General features: G+C 49.6%; 2 protein-coding genes across 2 annotated transcripts; one reads left to right on the top strand and one right to left on the bottom strand.

Annotated features, from left to right (window-relative positions):
• The first annotated feature begins 408 nt into the window (after positions 1 to 408).
• On the top strand, positions 409 to 12,411 carry ISM2 (isthmin 2). Its single transcript, XM_081292279.1, has 6 exons — positions 409 to 851; positions 5,847 to 6,086; positions 7,708 to 8,038; positions 9,784 to 9,924; positions 10,173 to 10,256; positions 11,242 to 12,411. The coding sequence occupies exons 1-6, from the start codon at positions 420 to 422 to the stop codon at positions 11,757 to 11,759; spliced, it is 1,746 nt and encodes a 581-aa protein (XP_081148405.1). The 5' UTR covers positions 409 to 419; the 3' UTR covers positions 11,760 to 12,411.
• Positions 12,412 to 17,035: 4,624 nt separating this feature from the next.
• Positions 17,036 to 25,211, bottom strand: AHSA1 (activator of HSP90 ATPase activity 1). The gene is made up of 9 exons (XM_081291341.1): positions 24,980 to 25,211; positions 23,526 to 23,716; positions 21,515 to 21,597; positions 20,992 to 21,109; positions 20,065 to 20,153; positions 18,424 to 18,552; positions 17,885 to 17,986; positions 17,544 to 17,595; positions 17,036 to 17,430 (listed from the first exon to the last, which is right to left on the bottom strand). Exons 1-9 carry the CDS (start codon positions 25,057 to 25,059, stop codon positions 17,258 to 17,260), a joined length of 1,017 nt encoding a protein of 338 aa, XP_081147467.1. The 5' UTR covers positions 25,060 to 25,211; the 3' UTR covers positions 17,036 to 17,257.
• Positions 25,212 to 25,474: the final 263 nt, after the last annotated feature.

Genomic DNA, 25,474 nt, shown 5'->3' with positions numbered 1-25,474 from the left:
GCTGTCCTTCTGGGACTTTACCCTCACACCTAGGTCTCGAATGTCTCCTAGTCTTAAAAGTGCTCTGAGAACTCCGAGGACACGGGGTGCGGGGATGGCAGGTGCGGGGGGGGGCGGGGGGGGGGCTCTGCGTCAAGCAGCGGAGTTGGAAGAGCCTTGCAAGAGGGACTTCAGGCTCCCGTCCCAGGCGAACCTGTGCACAAATCACGTCTGCCCACGACCTGAAGACCCGCACTCGCCGACTGGTCAGGGGCGTGGAGCGCGCGCGCCAGGTCTGCGGGTCCCTGTCCCCGTGGGAGCGCCGTCGGGGAGGCGGGAGGTGGCGCCCGACCCTTCCCGCCCGAAGAGCGGCGCGGGGCTGGAGAGCGCGTGGCGGCGGGCGGCAACTTCCCCCGAACAGGAATTTGCTTGGGGCCGCGATGGCCACAGCGGCGGGGACTGAGGGCGGGGAGGCGCCCAGATCAAAGGGGGCCGCCGGCAGCACCAGGACGAGTCCGCGAGCGCCGAGGGGCCCCCTCCGCCGAGGACAGGGGACACGGCGGTGCGCTGACCCCCAGGGCAGGGCGGGCGCCCACTCCCGCGCTCGGGCCCGAGGGCGTGCAAACTGCGCGCCGCCGCCCGCGCGCCCCCGTGCCGCCCCGGAGCAGGCGAGGCGGGGCGCGAACAGGCGCGCCCGGCGCGGGGCAGCGCAGCCTCGGAGCGAGACGATGCGTCGAGTCCTCGGGCGGCGGGCGGGACTCCTGCTCGGCGCCGTGATGCTGGCGGCGCTGCTGGCCGCGGGCCGAGGGGTGCCCCTGAGGAAGCCTCGGAGCCGCGGCCCCCAGCCCGGGAGCCACGCGCGGCTGGCGGAGGTGAGCGCAGGGCGCGGGGTCCCGGGCTCTGACTGCGCGGGGAGAGGGGCAGAGGCGCCCCGCGGGCACCGGGTAATGGCCAGGTGCGCTGAACTTCAGCTGCCCCCATTACCCGCGTGTGACCGAGAGCTGGCCAGCCTGGGGAGAAAGTTCACTTCTGTGCAGAGTGCAGCGGGCCCATACTCTGCAATGGCCAGGCTGCATTTCTGTCTGCGGCAGTGCCCACATTTTGCTCACCCTGAGCGAACCTAACCCGCAGCCACTCTGTCCTGATGCTCACTTGTTCGTAGAGGAGTCCCACCAGGAGTGAGAAGAACTCGGGGCTCTGCTTTGCAGAGCGGTGGGCTGCGGTTGTTGAGGTTTAAAGGATCAAGAGACCCCCTTGGTTCAATCTCTTGATTCGAATCCTCCAAGGATTTGAGCCCCTACAAGTGTGAATTGAAGCAAGCTGAGATAGGTCGTGGGGTTCTCCAACTTGCTGCGTGCCAGTGCGCCAGGGACTTCTATATTAAGTGCTTACTAAGACAGTGTGGGCACTTTGGGGTGACCTGTGGGTTGGTCTTGGGGCTAAGGAATGAGATGGAAGATGGCATCGGCCCATGGAGAGAAACAATGGTCTGTCAAGACCGCTGTTTCCAACCCAGAGATGTCTGACATATATTCCCACAGAGACTTCCATACAGAAATGGGCCTGAGTGGGAGGTGGTCCTGGGTCCTGGGTCCTTCCATGACCTGAGCTGTTCTGAAAGGAGACCAGAGTGCTCTCCCCGTTTTCAAGATGAGGACAGTGAGGGGCCCAGAGATGCAGGAGGTGGTGAGCGTGCGAGAGGAATGAGCTCCGCCATGCTCCTATTGTCCGGCTGCTGCAGCCTCCAGAACCATGAGAAAGAAAGGGACAAGCTGGTCTGTAGACCAGTGGTTTGTTCCCATTTGGAGACTTCTTGATTTTTTTCTGTGTTCCCATCAATCCCTATGAAACTTTAATACAGATATACTGTTTGTGTTCTATGATCCTTAGTTATCACAAACCATTGTCCTAACCCAACCCAAGGGTGCTCTGTCACTGAGCTACATCCCTGACCCTTTTATATTTTGAGACTCAGTCTGGCTAAATTGCTAGGGTTGGCCTTAGACTTGCCATCCTCCTGCCTCAGCCTCCCAAGTAGCTGTGGTTGCAGGCGTGCGCCACTGCGCCCAGCTAAGACTTATTTACATCCTTGTATTCCAGGATTTCTCAAACCTGCCTGTGCTGTCATCCTGGAAACTATAATTCTTGGTCATAGAGGCTGCTGTCCTGTGCATTGCAGGATGCTTTGCCACATCCCTGGCCCCTACTACAGGGCCAGACATTGCCAAAGACTTCCTGAGGGACATACGCACCCCCGCCCATTGTCGAGAACCACTGCTTCAGACAAATTCAGAGACCTCTGGCCAGTCCCACCTCCTGCGTGGAGATGACAGTGGTGATAAAATTAGTTAAATTGGCATTGTTTCTGATCACTTGGCTTATATTTTCTATTTTAGCACTTATTGCTTTGTATTGCAATTATTTTCAGCGTGTTTGCCAAATCTGCCCCCATGGAGACCAGCCTAGAGAATGAGTTATTTCAGAGCCAAACTCATATCCTCAGTCCCAGGACAGGGCCTGGCAGAGTCCTCAAAAACACCTAAAAAGCAAATTAGTGCCATGAAGGAAAAACAGACACAGAGCATAGGGCCCGAAGGCCTGGTTTTGGCAAGTTGGGAATGCACGTGTGACTCACCTCGAATGCTTTTCTCACATTTAAAGAGGGGATAAGTCATCCCCACGGTCCTGTCCAGCTCTGATGATGCTCCACAAGTCTGTGATTTTACATCAAAGGTGCTGGTTAGAACGTCCTGTTGAGGGAATGCAGACAGCTGTTGTAGAGACTCCGGTGGGGTGTCAGGAAGGACCTACCAGCCCCGAGGTCCTTATGAGAAGCTTAAGAGCCTCACCCACCCCATCTCAAAGCAGCAGGGTGTCAGCTCTCTCTGGGCCTCACAGAGACTTAGTCAAAATGACATTCATTTATTGTCACATCATTTCAACATAAGCATCATCCCAATTTCCCAGATGAAAACATCAAGACAGAGAAGCTTCAATGGGAGCCAGGCCTGTCACCATAAAGATCCACACGGGGTACCCTGTGGCGTGTCTCAGCAGGGTGTGCTCTGGGCTGCTGGGAGATTCTGCATCAGCTGGGCAGGGTGTGGGGGTGTCTTCTGACCTGAATAAAATGCAAAGAACTAACCCAGTGCCAGGCCAGAAAGGGGTTCCTTCTCTCTCCTCTCTCTGCTCTGAGAACTGTCTGTCTAGGTAGCATTTGTTACCATGGGCAAGGCTTTGCTCTAACTCAGCAACCCTTTCAGCAACCGCCAATTCCCTGATTTACAGAGGGAATCGCGTGACCTGCCCGAGGTTACTTATAGCTGGACTTGAACCCAGGCCATATGGATTTGTTGCCACAACATTCAGCTGCCAAACCAGAGGAAAAAAGTGAAAGGCCCGTGAAGTCGTGGGGACACACCCCATCGCCTGTAATCCTAGTAACTTGGGAGCCTGAGGCAGAAAGGAAGGAAAGAGGGAAGGAGGGAGGGAGGGAGGAAAGGCCTGTGAATGCAGAGGGAGGTCCCGCATGAGGGTTGCATTATGAGTGCATGTGTGTGTAGCGTGCAGGGGGGATGAGAACAGGCAAAACTGAGTTTGAATCCCAGCTCTGTTATTGTAACCTTACCTAAGTCCCTCACCTTCCCAGAGCTTTCACAGCTGTAACCTGAAGACACTCTCCCTGTAGGGTTGGTGTCTGTTCATGTACTCACAGTTTGTTTATTTTTTTTTTTTTGAGCTATAACATACCAGGCACTGTACTAGGTGCTGAGAACACAGTGAGCAAAGCAGACAACTTCCTGCCTGTGCAGAATGTGCATTATAGTTGGAGGAAGTGACAGATGGGGAGCCCAGCCCAGGCCTGGGGCCTGGTTAAGGGTCGGCTCTCGGGTGCTCTGCTCTCATCATCCCAGGCCTCACTTCCTGTTGCCAGTGTTCACTTGCTGAGGGCTTTTACTGGCATAGGTCTGCTCAGAGCTGTCCATGCCCTGCTGGCCCATGGCCAGCCTGAGCTGCCTGTGAAGCAAATCCTCTCCCCCACCCCACATCCTTCACAAGCGGAGTTGGTGGATCAGTACCCCAACTCCCTCCCCTCTGGGGCACAACCATACCATGGCTCAGAGAGGCGCCCAGAAGGCTTGAACTCCAGCTGCCCACCATGTTTGCTAGCTTCATAGACAAACTTTATTAGCTGTGACCCTCCCCTGCTGGTGAACACCTGCATTTGAATCCTTGTCTCAGGGAACCACTTCAAGATGGGATGGTCCCCTGTCCCTTGCCACTTCCTGAGGGCTTCTCTACAGAGCAGGAGGCGCTAGGAGCAGATCCAGGGAGGAAGGGCAGCAGGGGAGGCTTGGACTTGTGAACAAGGGCTTCTCTAACCTCTGCTCATCCTTTGGTCCAGCTGGGGAACAAGGAGGGGAGGGAGTAGAGAGGGGTGGAAATGACCAGCCTGGATATCTACCAGATAGCAGGGGCTAGGTTCAGCTCACAAAGGTTATGTCCCCGGCTAGGGCCCCACAGGTCAGAACTCAGATGAAGGCAGTTGACTCCGGAGCAGGGTTTCTTAGTGACAGCACTATTAACTTCTTCCAGGCTGGAGAATTCTTGGCGTGGGCTGTCCTGTGAGTTGTAGCATCTATGGTAGTGTCCCTGGCCTCTGCCCACAGGTGCTAGTAGAACCCCTCTCCTGTTGTGACATCCACACACGTCTTATGACGTTGCTTGCTGTGCCCAGATGAGAACCACTGCTTTGCCACTGCCTGCCTGTGGTGAGGATCTCCGGAACAGTCAGAAAGGCTGCTGTCCCCGAGTTCCTAAGCCCTGAGACCACCATCTCTGGCCCTAGACACTGCAGAAGGTAGAACCACTGAGCAAAGTCCCAGGGACAGGTAGGGCTTTGGTGGAATTGTGGGTGAGAGCAGCCAGGAGGGCCACACTTGGGGATGGCCTCCAGAATTGGTCAGCAGAGGGTCCAGCTGTTCCATCACTCTCCCTCCCCACCCCACTCCTCCATCCATGCTGGCTAGACCAGTACCTTGACTCAGCGAGAGCCTTCAGGCCCAGGCACGAGGGCCTGTGGCTACTCTGAGACAGGTGTTCTATATAGGAGCCTTGCAGCCAGGTGACTGGAGTCCCCAAAGGGGAGGTCAGCAGCGGAAAGACAAGGTCAGAATCTATTTTTCCAGCCTTTTGAGAGAAGAGTCAGTGAGAGCAAGGAGCTGGCTGACGAGGCCCCTGGGTGGGCAGGGGTGCGCTCAGCCTCCCACCTGCAGTGTCACAGAGTGTGTGGCCTGGCCTACGGAAGCCATGCGAGCATCCTGGAGTAGGACAAGGGGCAGGAGGAGGGAGGTCACTGTGGTTGGAGATGCGGAGGAATGCAGCCGTCCTGTGGCCAGCTCTGGCAGGAGCCAGTGGCCAGAGAGCCCATCTCTGGAGGCCTTCCTGCTCTGACTTCTGAGAGCCTGAGGCAGGAATGGGGTGGCGAGGATTTGAAGGGGAGTGGTCTGCAGACAGCAGTTTGGACCCCCTAGCTTAGCTCTTTACTATTCATTTTCACCTGCAAAACAAGGAGGTGGGACCATGCTGATGCTCCTTTCCCGCCTCAAGTTGGCATCAGTTGTCAAAGTGTTTTGTGGACACAATCCGCGGTCCAACCTGCTGCACCTCATTTGTCTGCTGGGACCATTAAAGCAGGCAGTGGTTAGATCCACTTTCCATATGTGCACTCCAGACGGAGTTAAGTCCCAGGGTGAGCGGGTGGTGTGGTCAGAGCCTGGAGCTCCCGAATCCCCCTGACTGGCATGTTCTGGGTCCATGTGGGGTGCACCCTGACCTCAGTCACTCCACCTCCCGTCTCTCCCTAGGCCTCCGCTTCCCCAGATCTCAACTCTCCTGGAGAAGAGGAGATACCACGGCTCCCTGGAACCCACCTGCAGGCAGGGCCATGCCAGCACAGGTGCCAGACTCTCCCGGAGCCAACAGCCTGGACCCCAGGCAAGGCCACCTCTCCCAAGACCCTGGAGGACAGTCCCTTGCTAATGGAGCTGCAGAAACTGCCAGGAATGGCCAACACAGACCTGGGCACCCGGAACCCCAACATCCAGGTAAGAGCCGCAGAAGGGCCATTGGCCAGTGGACACTTGGAGAGGAGCTGGGCTGGCGGCTCGCCCCACCCTGCAGTGCATAGGGGAGGGGGTTCCTGTGTGGAGACAGAGGCGCATGCCCAAGCCCTCCCCTTGGGGTGTGGGGAGAGTGCCTGCCCCTTTCTGTGGACTTTGGGCAAGTCTTTTGGCTCTCAGACTCTTGTCCCCTGTGCCATAGCAAGGGACAGATAGCACTGTCCTGGTAATGTCTGAATGAGTGGGAAATGCTTTGTCCACTGCAGGATGTTCTGGGGATGTGGGGGAGGCTTCTTGGAAAGGGCGTGGAGGTCTGCTCCCCAGCCAGTCCCAGCCTCTTCCTCCAGGGCCTTCCTGGAGGCCCCTGCAATACAGAGTTGGGTGACTGGCATCATGGGGACTGCCACCAGAGGGTGTTCTAGGAGAGGAAACCGGCGAGGCTGGCAGAATTCCGGCTACGTATTCCACTGTCTCAGCCTGTCCTGAATCTTTGAGGATCATAATTCTGCATGTTTTTAATATCAGCCACAATCTGCAAAACACTTTCACCAAAAGAGTTTAGGGGACAGACCACTAAAGTGTAGAACATCGCATTCTAAAATCGTTTTTTTTTTTTTAAAGAGAGAGAGAGAGAGAGAGAGAGAGAATTTTAATATTTTTTTATTTTCTGGTTTTCGGCAGACACAACATCTTTTTTTTATTTGCATGTGGTGCTGAGGATCGAACCCGGGCTGCACGCATGCCAGGCGAGCGCGCTGCCGCTTGAGCCACATCCCCAGCCCCTAAAATCGTTTTAAAGTGCTTATTTATTTATTTATTTTTTGGTAGTGGAGATGGGGATTGAACTCAGGGGTGCTCAACCACTGAGCCACATCTCCAGCCCTTTTTTATATTTTATTTAGAGACAGGGTCTCGCTGAGTTGCTGAAGCTGGCTTTGAACTCGCGATCCTCCTGCCTCAGCCTCCCGAACCCCTGGGATGATAGGCATGGGCCACCGGGATGGGCTCATTTTCTTCTTATACTGTGCTGTTTTTTCCCCACAGGTTTTGTTCAGTGACCTCCTTTTACTTCGCAGTAGCCCAAACTAATGTTTTCAAGTTCAGTTTCGCAGGAGTGAGTTTTACTTCTCTCCCATGCACAGTGTGGTGAGAGCTCCTCCTGAGGGCAGCCCTTGGGGATCTGAAGCCAGCGCTCTCACTTTCTGACCCTGCCCTGAGGACTTGGAAGCCCCCATGCTGTTCTCAGTCCCTGAGGCCAGGCAGCCTGCTTGCAGCAGAGCCAGAATTCAGAGCCAGCTTCTCTTAAACTAGTTGGTCTCAGCCCTGGCACTTGCCAGAACTGCCGTGCCTGTCCTCACCCCAGAGCAGTTACATCCATATGTGGGCTCTGGGAGTCCGGAACCTCCAGGTGGTTCTGACGCACAGCGTGTCTGCACAGCGTGTCCTGGGCTGTTCCCCATGTTCCCGAGAGGCCATGGTCAGAGGGAGAAGAGAGCTGGTTTGGAAGCAAGGTTGGGCTTCTGGCCTCTGGGGCTGGCCCTGTCACCTCCCCTTTCCTTGGAGTCCTCCTCTGAGCCCTTTCTCTCGGTGCTTTGTCTGCCTGCAGGTGACCATCGAGGTGGTAAAGGACCCCCAGGCTGAGGTGGAGATGGACTTGCTGGCCGAGCCCAGTCATCGCTGGCCCCAGGATGCCCCCAGCCAGATGCCCACCAAAGAGCTCTTCTGGCCCCTCTTCTGGAGCTACCTGGAAGATGAGGAAGGGGACACTGGCTTCAGGGACAGAGCCCCAGGGGAAGAGAAGGAGGTGGGAGAGGAAGAGGAGGATTACCTTTCTGAGTACAGTGAGGGTGGGGACCAGGAGGATGCCGACGAGGACGAGGTGCCTTGGTCTGGTGGGGCCACAGATGGCTGGTCCTTCAGGGAGCTCGACAGCTATGGTGAGCACTGCCGGCTTGGCATCCCTAGGCTGCCGCCTCTCAGAGATCGGGGTGGGGGTCGGGGAGAGGGCCTGGGTCCTCCAGGCAGGAGGAGCTGGGAGGCCAGCAGCTTAGGCCCTGTACAAACACCATCATCTTCTCAAAAGTGCTGTTACCCACAGCCTGGGAAGTTGTTGTGGTTTTCCCAACATTCACCCCTCTCAACGGCCCGAGGAGAAAGACATTTGTTAACGTGTGTACTCGGATCCATTGGTTTCCAACCAAGTGAGAAATATAAACCTCACCACTCACTGTCAACTTTATTTCCAGTGTGGGTTTGAATCCTGGCTCTGCTGAATGACCCACCTTGGGCAAGTTACTTAGGCTCACTGTGCCTGAGTTCCCTCCCCTATGAAATGGAGAGCCATGTAGGCTTTACTACGTAGGGATGATTGGAAAGAGTGTTAAACGAGCTAATGTACATAAAGCACCAGCATATAGTGAACGATGCCCTGGCTCTTTTTATTACAAAAATACAAGAGATTCCTAACACTTTTAGCCTCCCATGATAAATATTTTTTGGTACTGGGGCATTACTGAGGATTGAACTCAGGGGAACTTGACCACCGAGCCACATCCCCAGCCCTATTTTGTAGTTTATTTAGAGTCAGGGTCTCACTGAGTTGCTTAGCACCTCTCTTTTGCTGAGGCTGACTTTGAACTCTCAATCCTCCTGTCTCAGCCTCCTGAGCCTCTGGGATTACAGGCATGTGCTCAGCCCATTAAAACAATTTTTATTTTTGAATATTGTGGTTCTGGTTTCCACTGGGGGCAGATGTGTTTTATGCACAGTCTCAGCAGTTTCCCCTAGAGTCCCGGGAGGCCTTGTCATTGGACCAAGGTGCCAGTGACTGGGACTAAGTCATGACAGGCTTTTCTCAATTTTTCAAAATATTGTAAGGTAACAGTTTTCATGGCTTTTGTTTTTATGACATTCATTTTCCTCAGACTCTTGGTGCCAGGCTGTTCGGGCTGCCCAGGAAGCCATTAGAGAACCAGCCGTGCTAGTCCTTTTAGGTCCTAGAGACAGCCCCAGGTCTCAGGCCCAGCTATTGTGACTGAGCTCCTTCAGACCCCGTGTGGGTCCTAACATGCAGCAGGGATATCTTTAATAACCACAGTGCCAAGGAAGTATTATAACCCTTGGTTTTGATTGACATAAAAACTAGTTCAGCTGGATATGGTGGCACACTCCTGTAATCCTAGTGACTTGTGAGGCTGAGACAGGAGGATTCCAAGTTCCAGGCCAGACTCAGCAACTTAGCAAGACCCTGTCTCAAAAATAAAATACAAATAGGGCTGAGGATGTGGCTCAGTGGTTAGGTGCCCCTGGATTCAATCCCTGGTACCAAAAAACAAACAAACAAAAAACCCTTCTAGCTCAGAGGTGTAGAACTTTCCTGAGGTCATGCACATAGTGGTCAGGTGGCTTCCAGCCCCAGGGATATTTTCTTATTCATTTCTGTGTTGGCACAGAGGGAATGGCAGGGGTCTGTACTGTCCCCCTAGGGCCACCTGATAGATTTTTACAGGTTGTTCACTGTACAAGGGTTCCCAGCGGAGGGAGTGGGCAAGCCCACATTCCATCCACTAGGCCGGGTGCTCTGGCACAGGCTTATCCAGCTGAGGAAGGCCAGCCCACTGCTGATTTGCACCAGGGCCCTCTGCAGGCTGTGTGCACTCACCCTCTCCCTGCCTTGACCCAGACTACGAGCTTCAGGAGGAGTGGAGCCCCTGGTCTCCCTGCACTGGGAACTGCAGCAGCGGCAGCCAGCAGAGGACTCGGGCCTGTGGCTATGCCTGCACTGCCACCCAGACCCGTACCTGTGATTTGCCCCCCTGCCCTGGTGAGACTGGCCCCAGCCCCTGCATAGGAGTGGCTGGTATGGCTTAGACTACGGGTCTTGTCACCTGGGAATGTGGGGGGTTGTGGGGGTGGTCTTGGGAATGCAGGAAGCTCACAAATATGGTGGTCCTGTCCCAGGCCTGTCCCAGCTTCTGTGAGCACCGAGAGCCTGGTGAGGGCTAGGCTTCCCCATCGGGAGCACAGAGGTGCCCGGGGGCGCCACCAGCCTGGCCTCCTCTTTTCCCAAAGGCGCTGAGAACAAGGACAACTTGGGCTTTCCCAGCGAGGGGCGGCAGCCCCTGGCCCACAATGCTACGGACTTGCTTGGCCCAGGTCAGTGGTGTGCTAGGCCTTGCCCCTGGGGGATGGTGCAGAACCTCTCTGGGGAGGGTGGCACATTACTGCAGGGCAGGAACCTGGCCTTCATCTACTGAGGCTATGAGTGCATCCTCCAGTGGATGGTTTGTGTCCCCAGGAAGGGGCCACAGCATTTATGAAGCAGGCCCATTGGCGTCCCCCACACTGATGTCCCTGCTGGTAAGAAGGTCTTAATGACAGCCAGAGAGCTTAGAGATCATGGCAGGTGGGGTGGGGCCTACATCTTTCCTAGCAACAGGATGGCACAGGGATCCTCGGACTTCTTTCTGGTCTCTCTTTGGAGGTTCTGGGGCAGACTCCATCTGGGAAGGTGGGTCCATGTCCACAACATCAGGAACACTCTTTCTGGGAAGCTGGGGGTAGATGATGCTTCCTCCAGCACACTCCTTAGTCTCACCTGCACCCACAAGGAAGACAGGCCACCATGCTGACGAGGCTGTGCTCAGCACCCTGAAGCTTGAATCCTGCATCTGGCACTGAGCTGCCACTAAGGAATCCTAAAGGCCTGGTTTCTGCCCTCAAAGAGCTCTGGTCTCATGGTTGGAAACACATCACCAGCATGAGCAGAACACAGTGCTGCAGAGCAGAGAGGAAGGGGCATCTCATTCTGTATGACTGGAATCACAGGCCATGTGAACTGGGAGGAGGGCAGCGCAGACAGAAGGGACTTTAGGATGCCCAGAAGGGCAAAGTGACTCGCTAAGTCAGAGCCTGAGAAAGGCAGTGCATTCTGAGCGACTGCCTCTTAACTTCATGTTTCGAGTTGGTGTGGGGTAGCCTTGTCTGCCCCAGGTCTAGTTTGGGTCCTTCCACTTCTTCCCCTAAACCATCCCTGCCTTTTGTGCCAGCTGGGGCCTGGACTTTTGATCAGCCCTCACTCCACCATCGGATGGTCAACCCTCTGACCAGCTGACCTCCTGCCCCTCTTTGCCCTCTGCAGATGTGGACAGCTGTGAGAAGTGGCTGAACTGCAAGAGCGAGTTCCTAGACAAGTATGTGAGCCAGGTGCTGCGGGACCTGCCTAGCTGCCCGTGTGCATACCCGCTGGAGGCCGTGGATAGTGCCGTGAGCCTGCAGGACGAGCACCAGGGCCGCAGCTTCCGGTGGAGGGATGCCAGTGGCCCACACGAGCGCCTGGATGTCTACCAGCCCACGGCGCGTTTCTGCCTACGCTCCCTGCTGTCGGGGGGCAGCAGCACGCTGGCCGCCCAGCACTGCTGCTACGACGAGGGCAGCCGGCTGCTGACCCGTGGCAAAGGCGCCGGGGCTCCGGACCTTGTCAGCACGGACTTCTCACCTGAGCTGCACTTCAAGGTGGACAAGCTGCCCTGGATCCTGTGTAAGGGGGACTGGAGCCGTTACCATGCTGTGCGGCCCCCCAACAATGGCCGGGCCTGTGCGGACAACCCCCCTGAGGAGGAGTATCTGGCCCAGTTGCAGGAGGCCAAGGAGTACTGATGAGGGGCTGCCGGACAGATGCTGCAGGGTGCAGCTGGGGGCTGCTGAGCTGCAAAAAGTCCCTTTCAGGCCCCTCACCCCACCCCTTCCCAGACCGGGTGAGTGCTAGTGGTCATCCTGTAAGGCCAGTCTGGTGCCACAGGCCTTCTGCTTGTGACTCCAAGGCAGGGACCTAGGTGTCTGGGGGGTTTGAGGAGAAGGTTGAAGGGATCTAGGACCCAGGGTGCAGGGAAGGAGCCCAGGCTTCAGGGCACCTGGGAGTGTGATGGAAATGTGTGCATACCATGTGTCCTGGCCCTCAGTCCCACCTGCTTGCTGGGAGGAACTGTCCCAGCCTGGCTACTGGTTTTTCTCCCTCTCAGAACTTGAGATGGGTCCAGGAGGGTGCCATGTGCCTGGAGTGATTATGAATGAGCAATCTGGCAGGGAAAGAGCCCTGATTGGTAGCACTTGGGTAATTTCTGTGGTGTAAACACTCCCACCAATGGCCCGTTTGAAGTTCCTGGCAATGTCACTGAATGCACTGAGTTCAGAGTTGGGAGGAGATGTGCCTAAGGTCTCAGCACACCTCATGCCTCTTCCCAGTCTCCCCTTCTTCCCCAAACCACACTTCCGTGAGTTCCAACTCTCCCTGTTCACAAGAGGTGGGAGACTTAAGCCTCCACCCCTAGACAGCTGCCCTGAGGCTGGCTTTCTGGGATTCTCAGCAATAAAGCACTTTATTTTCAAATTCTGTCTGATGAAATGATCTGTGGACTGAGCATAGAAAAGGGCTGTAAAGAAACCGAGCTTATAGCCCAAGCCAACCTCCCATGGGGGTGGTGTTTGTAATTCCCCAGCCACAGCCAGCTTCTTTACTGGGCAGGCGCAGTGCCGAGGATGCAGAGCTAGACTGGAGACATTGTTATCTGGCCCACGCTTGCAAAGGGCTGTGAACGAGACTGACCAGGAGCTGGCTAGACCTCAGAGGCACATTCCCTCTCCACTTTGGTCACACAGGTAAACTGCATTTACGCCGTGGGGAAGTTGTCCTGCTTCTTCAAGTAATTAGCTGCGGTGGGAGGGGGATCCCACCAAAGTTACCCAAAGGAATACACTTGAAAATGAGAGGTGTTTGCTGCCTTAGTTGGTATATTTACCAGATATTCCACTGTTACCCCTGACATTTGGGGAAGTAGAGAGAGATGTCAGGAGGTACAGTCAAGGAAGGCACGTCCAGAACTACCACTTGGAGATGCTCAGGGAACCAGGTATTTCCAGTGACCATCTTATTCCGAGTTAAGTTTATTAATCTGATCTTGAACTACAACCTAAAAATACTCTGGTGCATCTAGAATATTAGAAGGTCAGAGAAGGCAGTATTTCCAGTCACCGCATGGGAGTCAAGTTCCATAAGACTAATGCAAGTATGTTTTACTTTTTTTTTTTTTTTTTTTTGATAGGGTCTTGCTGTGTGCCACTGTGCTTAGCTTGTTTTAATTTTCTTGGCAGAAAATTTTATTTTATTTTTTAAAGAACAAGGTGGAGGGCTGGGGATGTGGCTCAAGCAGTAGCGCGCTCGCCTGGCATGCATGCAGCCCGGGTTCGATCCTCAGCACCACATACCAACAAAGATGTTGTGTCCGCCAAAAACTGAAAAAAAAAATGTTAAAATTCTCTCTCTCCCTCTCTCTTAAAAAAAAAATAAAATAAAAGAACAAGGTGGAGACATCCCAGAGTCTGTCAGGAACTGTGTAGACACCTCCTTTCTAATAGAATTTATCTTGGCACTTAAACACACTAGTTTTAATTAATACCTAGTAGTTGACTATTACTCAAATTGGATTTAGGTAGCCCCACTTAAAATCTACTATTCGAGTGACAACTGTTGCTATGTTAGGCCATAAGTGAGAGAAGATAAACAAAAGTGGGGTGGAACAAGGAGAGAAGCCTTGAGGGGCTGGGGAGTAGGTCAGCCATGCAATAGTTTATTCAAGCTATGCAAAGAAGAAAGAGACTCTGCGCAGGTGGCTGTAGGCTGAAGGAACACCTGTGTGGTAGGAGAAGCACCGATGAAGGGATCATTGAAACTGGTAAAGAGAGAATTTAGGAATAGTTTCTATCAGGGCCAGGAGGAGGCCCAGAAACCAGAAAACCTCACCGACTTGACCAGCAGTTCTTCCAGTCCCCGACACTGGGGCTCATCCATGGTCAAACATCCAGCATGAATACCATCTACTTAACTGCTGCCCCAGATGCCTAGATGGTTTGCCAAATCTTTTCCCCTTGGGTTTGCCTCAAAAAGGACCCAGGCTAGACAAGATTGATCAAACTGAATTCTTACTAGGGTCTAAAACAACCAACAGAGCCAGGTGCAGTGGCACACACCTGTAATCCTAGGTACGTGTGAAGTTGAGGCAGGAGGATTTCAAGTTCAAGGCCAGCCTGGGCAATTTAGTGAGACCCTGTCTCCAAAAGAGCTGGGGATGTAGCTCAGTGGTAGAGTATCCCTGGCTTCAATCCCTACTACTCTAAACAACAATAAAACAACCAACAGTAAAAACCGTCAGAGCTGCTGACTTCCCTCTCCTAGAAGATAGGATATTTCAGGTCTTTTGCTCCACTATTCACAAAGGTCCCTGATGGGCACCTTTGCTTACATCTAGATTTTCCTCACATGTTGAGGTACTTCAAAAGAATGCATCAGAAATCAGGATCTCCTGGGATATTAAAATGCAAGTTCATGGGGCTGGGGATGTGGCTCAAGCGGTAGCGCGCTCGCCTGGCATGCGTTCGATCCTCAGCACCACATACAAACAAAGATATTGTGTCCACCGAAAACTAAAAAATAAATATTAAAAATTCCCTCTTTTTTAAAAAAAATGCAAGTTCATGGGTCATACCCCTTATCTGCTAAAGAATTTCTAGGTGGCGTCTGCTTTTCTATATTCAACAGGTTCCCCCAGGTGGTTTTTAGTCTTGGAGGACTGTTGGCCTAGTATTTGCAATTTGGTCTAAACTAGCATTTTGAAATATTTCAGGTTTAAGCTAAATGCCACCAGTTATCAGTACTTCTACATCGATCATCCTGAAGCATTCATAAGGTGCTTATACCCATTTCACAGGCAAGATGATTTGCCCAATGGGTTAGGAAGTGAAACATTTGCTGTTCAAAACAAGTCCATGGTTTTATTATTAGTGGCATTGTTCTTTTTTTATTTATTTTTTTGGGGGGTATCAGGAATTTAACTCAGAGGCACTAGGCCACTGAGCCACATCCCCAGCCTTATTTTGTATTTTACTTAGAGACAGGGCCTCACTTGCTGAGGCTGGCTTTGAACTCGCCGTGATCCTCCTGCCTCAGCCTCCCGAGCTGCTGGCATTAGTGTGACGCCCTGCCTTTAAGGCTCAATTGGCCAACTGATGCACAAGGTAACAGTGGTAAGAATTGAAGAGCCTTCAGTACTAGGGGTGAGAATTGTTACTGAGTCTGTTGTGATCTCTCCCCCATTTTCCTGTAAGTATTCTGGAACTGGTAATTTTCTAGCTAGGCTTTTGAAAGGGCCCCAGTTTTTTGTTAATGGTTTGTTAGGAGGAGCCCATTGATTTGACTCAAGCTGGAGCCCAAGTTTGTTTGATTTTTTTTTTTTTAATCAAATGGCCTCTCTTTGGGTGCCCTAGGAGGCAAATGTAATGTCGAATTACATGTGAATAAGTTCAGTCCAGCACTCATCTGAGTAATTTGAGCTGAGAATAGCTTTTGGGTGTCTAGATGATCCAGATCAGAACTCTGATTTTCTACTTTAATTACAAAGTTTTAGCCAAGTCACGTAGGATTAGCCTGCAGGTCTTGTTGCCACCTAATAAAAAAGGCAAAAATAGATGCCAGGACAGGCTTGTCTGGGAAAGTAGCTTCAAGTTCAGGTAGTTAAAACTGTAGTGTGGCAGTCTGACCCACAGTAGAATGTGTTCCCAGCACTTGGCACACTCTCTGGTAAACTCATCTAATGGTACCAGGCATTTTAAAATACTTTTTTTTGGTACCGGGGATTGAACTCGGGCATTTAACCACTGAGCCACATCCCCAGTCCTTGCATTTTATTTAGAAACAGGGCATAAGCTGCTGAGGCTAGCTTTGAACACGATCCTCCTGCCTCAGCCTCCCGAGCCACTGGGATTACAGTGCGCACTATCACCCCTGGCTTAAAATACTTTTTAAAAAATATTTTTAGTTATAGATGGATACAATACCTTTTTTTTTGTTTATTTTCATGTGGTACTGGGGATTGATCTCAGGGCCTTGTGCATGCAAAGCAGACAAAATACCAACTGAGCTATATCCCCAGCCCCTTAAAATATATATTTTTGAGGTCTTGATGTATTTATTTTACAGTAGAATGCATTTTAACATATTGAATGTAAATGGAGCACAACTCCTCATTCCTCTGGCTATACATGGCAGTCACTCCAATAGTGTAATGATACGTGTATATAGGGTAATAGTGTCTCATTCTACAGTCCTTCCAATCCCCACAACGCCCCCTACCTCTTAAAATACTTTTAACAAGGATGATTTCTTCCTCTTCCTCTCTTGAGGGTCCTAGTGTGGCCTGGAATTTCTCACTCTGGTAGGGATACCTAATATACCAGAAATGCAGCAGCTTCTCTGGACACAATGAAAAAAAAAAAAGTCATGGTCCTTGTTCCAAATCAAAACAATTCAGTGTCAGCTGTTTAGATTTTGGCTGTTACTTAGAAATCAGGGCTCTAACTATAGCAAATATATTCATACACCAGAAACCCAAGATTTAAATTTTAATAAATGACTATCTACTTCTCAGGACTTTATGGGGGTTAAATAAGCTAATGCAAGGCAACTGCTTAGTGGAGGGTCTGGTGTACCAACTGTTCCATTAGTAGAAGCTGCCATAGACTGGCAAACTCCATCTTTCTGCACTTCAAACCAGCACCTGATGGTCACCTTTCTATGCAAGAGGGAGACAAGACACGAAGAGTAGAGCCCAGGATGCCATCTCCACCAGCAATGGCAGCAGCAGGGAGTTTGCTAGCACTGCTTTTTCCAGATGTCCCTCTGTGCTGATAAAAAGGTGTCATCTAAAAGGAGACCAGCTTAGGAATGCCTGAGTGAGAGGCAGCTCCCTTGGTGCCTTTTAATTATATATACTTCTCTAGAACAGAGCTGAGGCCTTCAAGCCTTGCCTGTTCTTTTTTCCTAATTCAAAACCTTTAAGGGAACCCAATACCAGCCACCTCGTCCCACAGGTTTCAGACACAAATGTTTTTAAAATTATGTTTATTTAGCGTATGTACACATAAAAGAGAAATCACCCTCTGATCCCACCCAGCAGAAAACATGCACAAACCCAAGGTATTTGTGGAAAGGAGGGACCCTGACCCCAAGTTAGCGGTTGGGATGGTGCAATCCTGTGAGTCAAGAGCCCCAGCCAGGAGAGGCTGGACTGAAGTGTCAGGAGGGCTGGAGCCCCCTGCTACTGGCCCTAAAACAAGCGTGCGCCATAGCCAAAGGTCTGTTTGATGCCTTCAAAATAGTACCGCTGCCAACCCTGCCGTGTCCGCTCTTCCTCAGGAGCAGGGATGCCTCGGCCTTCCATGCACAGCTCAGTCTCTCCACTCTTGTCAGTGAAGGTCAACGTGATGGTGGCAAAGTGCCCTGGGGAAAGGCAGAGGGAGGTTTCAGATCCAGCATTTCCACAAAGGTTTAAGACTAGGGGGACAAGAAAACGTTCTGGGGACGACGGCAAAACACAAACAATGCTTACTTACCCTCTGGCCATGATTTAAACCTCCACTTCATTGCAATATGTTTCTCAGGAACCTAAAATAATCAAAAAGCCCGGTCTATAGTTCAGACTATAATGGACCCAATCCTGGCTAAGGTTAGTCGTCTGTCTCTGTAGGAGTCTATTATCTGTGAAATTATATTACTTTTAAGAGAATTCAAATTGCAGCATTCTTTTAAAAAATAAAACAAAATGTTTTTATTAACCAAAAAGTTTTAAAGCCTTAAATTTTACCTACCACAAGCTGAGGAAAAAAATGAAAGTTTGTCTCTCATCTGACCAGACAAAGGCTAGAACCTGGGTCTTGGGCCAGCAGGTACTCACCAGATCAGTAAACTCCCCAGAGACGTTGCCATCTACCATGTGAAACTTCCCACCTTTGTCTGCTTCTAACATTGCGGGAGCATGGGTAAAGGCCTGAACCAGCTATTAAAAAAAAAAAAAAAAAAAAGAGGCAGGGAGAAGATGCATGGCTCTCATCGGGACCCAGGAACAGATGCTAGCTGAAACTGGCATGTCTCAACTCTCCTTTCCAAAGATGCCACTCTGCCCAGTGAGCAGGTCCCAGGTATCTCTATTCTCTTCCATGCCACTCCTTTAGGCCCATTCACTTTTCTAATAAGACTGGTTCCCATTTAACTTGACCCCAAACTAGTACAAATAGAAAAAAAAGAGAGGATGGGAAAGTCTGCTTTGATACGTGGCTGAACAAAGGTGATTTTCGCTTTGCCTCTATTTGCCTCAGGGAAGCCTCATGGTTCAAGCCATGGGTACCTCCCCAGCATGCTAAGTTGGCGCAACCACAACCCAAGTTACCTGGGAGGGCAGACCGCATGAGGCCTGACGGACAATATTATACTTACCTCTTGGGTGGTAAACACTCTATAGAGTTCTTCTGGTGATGTCAAGAAGGTTTCTCTAAGGGTGATCTTACAAGTGGGGATTTTGACACCAACAGGTTTGGCCTGGGTTTTTTGAGGAGCAGACTTAGTCTGTGAAAGTGAAAGTGGAAAGGGTCTGTTTAGGAGTGATAAAACCTCAATATGGCTGCAAAACAGACTTCCCATGAATTCTCATAAAAATTGTCATCTTTAAAGATAATTACTCAAGGCGTTTGAAGGGACTTTGTGTGTACAGATATTTCAGTCATAAGGATTCTTCTGGAAACACTCTCAATTTCCACTGTCACTTTATTTTTTATTTTTTTTTAAGAGTGAGAGAGGAGAGAGAGAGAGAGAGAGAGAGAGAGAGAGAGAGAGAGAGAGAGAGAGAATTTTTAATATTTATTTTTTAGTTCTCGGTGGACACAACATCTTTGTTGGTATGTGGAGCTGAGGATCGAACCCGGGCCGCACGCATGCGAGGCGAGCGCGCTACCGCTTGAGCCACATCCCCAGCCCCTCCACTGTCACTTTAGAACTACTCTGATACGCATTTAAAAACCCATCAGCCAGAGTTGGGGTTGTAGCTCAGTGGTAGAGTGCTTGCCTAGCACATGTGAGGCACTGAGTTTGGACCTCAACACCACATAAAAAAAATAAAGGTACTGTGCCCATTGACAACTAAAAATGTTAAAACAAAACAAAACAAAACAAAACAAAACAAAAAACCACCAGCCAAGGACAAGCCCACTGTTAAGACACTTTTATTGTGTATGGTACTAGGGTCCAACTCAGAGCCCTGCTCATGCAAGGCAAGCACTCTATCACTGAGCTACATCCCCAACTTTTCGAAATTTTTAAGACAGACACAAAGTTGCCCAGGCTGGCCTTGAACTTATGATCTTCCTTGCCTTGGCCTCCCAAGTAGCTGAGGTTACACCACACCCAGCTTCCTTAGGCACTTCTGAGGAACTTAGCATAACTTTCAAGCAGAACATCCAAGTAGCTGAAGGAACGGCTATGAGTACAAGCTCAGTAGTGGAGTGCTTTCCTAGTATATGCAAGACACTGGGTTGATCCCTGGTATCCTGCCCCAAACCAAAGGAGGAAGCATCTCCTCCCCATCTCCAGAATATTCTTCACTATGTTGACAAATATACCAGGGCTCCAAACCAAACAGAGCTTGAACCACACAAACGCTACATCTCTAGATAAAATATTTGCTCACACTACAAATGGGATGAGGTAGAATTTATTGATGGGTGAAGTTAGTGTATGAGATGAGATCTTTAATATCTAAGTATGAAATACCAATACCCGCATCAGAAACACCACAAAAGACTTTTAACTCCTAAATGGTGTTAAGTTCAATCGAAAATCACACTTTGAATCCCAGATGGCTTCCCTTTGCTCTAGGGATCTACTATAAATGCATTTAAAAAAAATAGGGTTAAATATACACAGATAACTACATATTGTGGACCCTCTAAAAAGCAAAAAGAGCAGATCATAGGCTGCTCTGGCTTCAAGGTTAAGGTCAGAAAAAACTGATGTGATATGAGAAAAGCAGTCTCAACAATCTTTGCATACACCCTCCCCACATCACCTGGAAATACTGTTTACCTTGCGCTCCTCGGTTTTCGGTGCTGGCTGTGCTGTTGGGTCTACTGACTCTCCATTCACTGTTGGCAAGATCATGCCTTGGGTGAACTCTGAAAAGACAAAATCCCAGCTCATTGAAGTCATTTCTTAGTAGCTGACATGGGTGACTTTGTTACAATCTGACAAAACACAGCCATTTTAAGCAAGAATGAGGTAGTGAGTAGAAGAGGAAGTCTTTAAGCATTACAACTTGTTAAATGCATGTGAGGTCTATTAACCAAGGTATCCAGTAAATGGAGTAGCACTTGCTACGTGCATGTTTAGTCCCTTTACTCCACTGTCATGCTGGTTCTTTTGATGGTTATTATATGTACTCCAGCACCAAGATCAGAACACACTGGCAGAAATGAAATTCCAGGGGAAGAGCTGAGCTGACCTCTGTTCTATCCTTCTAAACATCCCTGGAAAATGCGTGTCAAAAACAGTCCAGGGGATGTCAACCCTTACATAAGTGCTGGCAACTGAAGTATTATATGAGACTCAAATGTAATTAAAATTTCCTAGTAATCACATTGAAAAGTAATGAAATAATTTTACTAGTGTATTTAACCTAATGTAGTCAAACTAACATTCAACATATTACCAATGTTAAAATATTACTGAGATATTTTACATTTGGGGTTGGGGGGTACCAAGTCTTCAAAATTCAGTATTTTAAATGCACAGCACATCTCAATTTGGACTAGCCACAGTTCAAGAGTTTAATAGCTTACATATTAGACAATGAAGTTCTACAGCTTTCTCTTACTCAGAACTTACAGACTGGAGATGAAAATAAGCCCACTCCTCCCAAATCTTGACTCATTTGCCAAAAACAGGACAGTCAGGTCCTTCAGTGACAAGGGGAAGACTGCCTTCTCAAGGCACACATAACTGCTCAAGGGATACCTGTTTTGAGGGTGCTGATGTAAATTCCCATTGCTTCTCTTAGAAGTTTCACCCCTTCTTCTTTCATTAAGGCCATGAGATTTGTGTCAGGCTCATCTTTGGCAAGGCTCACACTGATCTGGGTGAAAGATCAGAAGTAAGTAGTAAATAACTTGAGGGACACCCACATCATGGAATGTGGGTACTGAGCAATCAGATAACTGCTGACCATTTCCAAAGGAAATATGCAGGCTTGGAGCATTCATACAATCCCTATTAGTATTCCTTCTCAAGTCCTTCTGCTAAGGCAAAGGTAGCCAGTATTAGAATCCATTTCACTAGCTAAAAAAAAAAAAAAATTAAATAAGTGCATGTTGCTCTGGAAGCATCCAATGGCATCATATACCTAGAAAATCATCTGCAGACTGCAGTTCTGAATGTTTGGACGAAGTCTAGGCTACTAATCTTGAATAACAGGTCATTTTTCTCATCTGAGAATTAAGAGGAAAAGGAGGACTCTGATAAGGAGTCAGCAAGCACAAACCTCCACTTCGTCCACGCTGTTTTCATCCGACAAATTGGGGATCTCCACATGTCCCTTGAACTGAACTCCTGACTTGGAGGTACCTGTCAAAAGCAATGTCATTAGTTTGCTTCATAGGAGAGGTCTCTGTTCTAAATGTTCTAGATAGCTGAACTGTTTATTCTGAGAGAATGCCACATGCCAGATACAATCCACAACCCCTATCCTAAAGTTTTTCCTCACCTGATTATTGGAGGCCAACTGTGTTATTACAGTGTGGAACCAAGAGCTACACAGATTGGGCACTAGCATGAATTTTACCAGGGAGAACTTGGGTCAAGAGCCAATTCAGTCAGTTTTGCTAGAACATTTGCTTTGAAAAGATAATCTTATTCCAATGTGATAGTTATATAGAGAACAATTTGATCATGAGAATTTCATATTTGCTTCAATGTGATTTCATACAAGAGCAATACTAGGCAAACATAGAGAACTACACAAAGCTGAATCAAGCAGCATAAAAATACATAAAACACACATCTCAAAGATCTACCTACCCATGACCTGAGTTTACTGCATGCTATAAGCCACAACCATACACAGCTTGTGTTGGAACATTCCTTCTGATTTCATGACTGTCCCTCCTCCACCTCACAACAGCCCTCAGCTCAACCTCTCTCGTTTTTTATTGAACGATTTTTGCACAGTGCACCAACTTTTAAGAACACATGTTGAACTACAGCAAAACTGACTTTCGAAGTTAACCAACATTTACCTTCACCTCTCTGAGGCTTCAGTTTCTCAAACTATAAAAAGAGGACAGGGCAAAATATGAGGTACCTTCCAGAGTTTAGATATAGTTTAAAAACCAAAATCATGAACATAGTTATATATTTTCACTCTCTTTTATTATTTCCATTCACTTGAGGAAAAATTTGAAGTGCAAATTTACTCATGCTTTATCCCAGAGTGGCTATCTCATACTTCTTTAGCTTTATGGGGTTATTTGTTTTTACAGTGTTGGGGACTGAACATGCTAGGCAAGCACCCTACCACAGGGCCACATCCCAAGCTCAGCTTTATGCATTTTAAAATTCAGCCTTTGAATTGTTAGGACCATCCAAGTGGTACATATACATCACCTCAATTCTTTCCTAACATTGCCACAGAAGGGATATTTTAAATAAGAAAACAGATAATACAATTCCAAATTAGTCATATATAAGTTTCATCAACACAGTGGTCTACTGAAGATTCACATTGCAAAGAGAAATGGCAGACGCTACAGCTCAGTCTAGCTTATCTAGCAAGCCCAAGGCCCAGGGTTCAATCCCTAGCACTGGGGAACAGTTGGATGGAGGGCAGACTGTTATTTTAAAAAGCTGGGCATGGGGCTGAGGTTGTGGCTCAGTGGTGAGGCACTTGCCTCACATGTGTGAGGCACTGGGATTGATCCTCAGCACCACATAAAAATAAACAAAATAAAGGCATTGTGTCCATCTACAACTAAAAAAATATATACAAAAGCTGGGCATGGTAGCACGTCTTGGGAGGCTAAGGCAGGAGGATCGCAAGTTCAGAGCCAGCCTCAGCAACTTACCAAGGCCCTAAATAACTTGGGAGACCTTGTCTCAAAATACAAAGGGCTGGTTCAGTGACAAAGTACCTCTGGGTTCAAGCCCTGCTACAAAACAAAACAAAATCAAAAAGCAACAACAACAACAAAACTCCCTCCTCTTTTCAGAAGACAAAGGTTTCCAGCCTGAGGAAACAGGATTACATTATGTATCAAGGCCCAAAGATGCAGTGCCCAGCCACTTCACTAGTGGAACTCACCAAACCCAGAGAGTAAGGGATTCTATTTAGGATCCTAAGTGGCAGAGCAATTTCAGCACCTAATACTGATGTACTCAAAAGCAACGTTGACTTGTCCCTTCAAGAGTTCCTAATTGCTCAAAAACTGTTTTCTCCAGCTCTCTAGCATGGTCAATGGAAATGCAGTTAATCTTTTGACAGCCCAGCAAATACTTACCTGTCCAGTTTAGTTTGATGTTCCATTCATAAAAGAAGATAAGTTTGCCTTTTCGGTTGTTAATGGATGCCTCTCCATCAAGCTTACTCACTTCTGTCACCTCACACTTGCCTTCCTCATTTTCCACCTTTACTGCCAGGAACAGTGTTTTCAGCTTTTCTGTGGACCAATTTGAAGCATCCCTCTCTGTCCTGCAAAAAAACCCACAAAGCTGTGGACCAGCAGTCAAATTGAGGACACACTGCTCTATGTAAGAGAATGCAAGGTTAAAGGTCTGACCAATAGTTTGGAGAAAACAAAACCAACCAAACCCACAAAACCTCTCAGTCCCAGTCCAGCATGTCCATAAACATGTCACTATTAGGAAAACATTAAGTGCCATATTATCAAAAAAGACAAGTACTCTACAGAATGGCACAAACTAACTAGAAAGTTCTCTGCATGATGTTTGACTTTTTAACGTGGCGCCCCCATCTGACCAAAAGGAAAACTGCACATGCTGCCGAGGTCAGGACCACGGAACATAGTTTTTAATTAAAAGGCCCAGTAAAGAGCAAACTGTGATTTCAGTAGCACCGAGTTCTGACTTATCAGATTTAGGGTGTGCTATTATAAACGTCTTACACATTCTAGGTTCCCTACGTGGCCATAAAAACTGAAGTCCAAATTTCAAAAACAACATGACAAAAATCGGGTCAAGTACTTCGTGTATGGCAAAAAAAGAGACAGATGGGTGAGACAGAGAAAAATCACTCTTCTTTCCTTCACATTAACTTAAAATAATAGCGAAAATAGCTGCAACAGAGTAAAAGCACAGTAGACATTATGAACAAAGGTCAATAGAGTTCAAAGATCAATAAACATTATTTCTGGAAGATTTCATGAAGGAGGGTAACCTTCTAAGAACGGTCAGGCTATAAAACCCAAGATTGCGCGGCAACCTGGAGTTACAACACAACCAACTTAGCAGTTCCGGGTGAGAGGCTGCAGCATCCCGGCGCTCTGCGCACCTGCGGACCTTCTCCCTCCGAACTGAGGCAGCAGACCCCTACGACTGACCGTAATTTCACCGCAAGCCGTAAAATAAGAATTACAGCGCCCTGGGCCCCACAATTCCACAGCCATCTCCCAACATAGCCCAAGGGAGCTGGAGTCTCCCTGACTTCTCTGGCCACGTGTAGAACGCATTTCCCTGAGGAGGCTGGATGCAGCAACTTGGGCGTTCTGTTCTGTATGAAATTCCTCCTCCGGGACGCAGCGGTCCGCGCCGACCCCTTTGCCCCAAACAGAGACGGAGGCCAGGGATGGAATGGCCCGGGACTGCGAACGCCTGCCGTAGGAAGCACCCACCCCCAGCCCAGGACAGGCCTGCCTGGGCCCCAGCCGAGGTTCAAGGAAGCCCAAATCCCCAGCCTGGTCGCAGTGCTCCAGCGGCCTGCCTCGCTAACCCTCACCAGTGCCAGTTGTTGACGTTGGTGGCGTCTGCCCGCTCCTCCACGATCCAGCGTGGGTCGCCCTCACCCCACTTGGCCATCGGCTTTCCTATCGCGCCCCCACCAGCTCCCAAGCAGCCGCAGCCACAGCCTCAGGACCGCTTGGTCCCAGCCGCCCGGCAGCGCCTGGAAACTACTAGAAGCGGTCGCAGCACCTCCTGGCTTGCTTTTCCCTCCACCCCACCCCCTCCCCGCCTCAACTTCCGGCTCCTCCCCACTCCCACCAGGTACTTCCGTTCAAACTTGCCGGCCCGTCAAGTAGAGTAGGTTCCGCTTTCCCTAGAGTTCCTCTATACTCTCTCAGGTTATCCCCGAAGGGTCCCGAAACCCAGCCCCTCACATTACCATTGCTCACCCGTAAGAACACAAAGAATAGGACTCATTGTTTATTTACTCCCTAAATCCGTCTTGCTGAGCTTCATGGGAGTTGTAGTCTTGTTAAGTGACCCTTTGGAT

This window comes from Spermophilus citellus (assembly GCF_964194105.1).
Source record: "Spermophilus citellus genome assembly, chromosome: 4".
Taxonomy (NCBI): domain Eukaryota; kingdom Metazoa; phylum Chordata; class Mammalia; order Rodentia; family Sciuridae; genus Spermophilus; species Spermophilus citellus.
The sequence above is the reverse complement of the archived record's forward strand: the minus strand, read 5'-3'. Positions and strand labels throughout refer to the sequence as shown.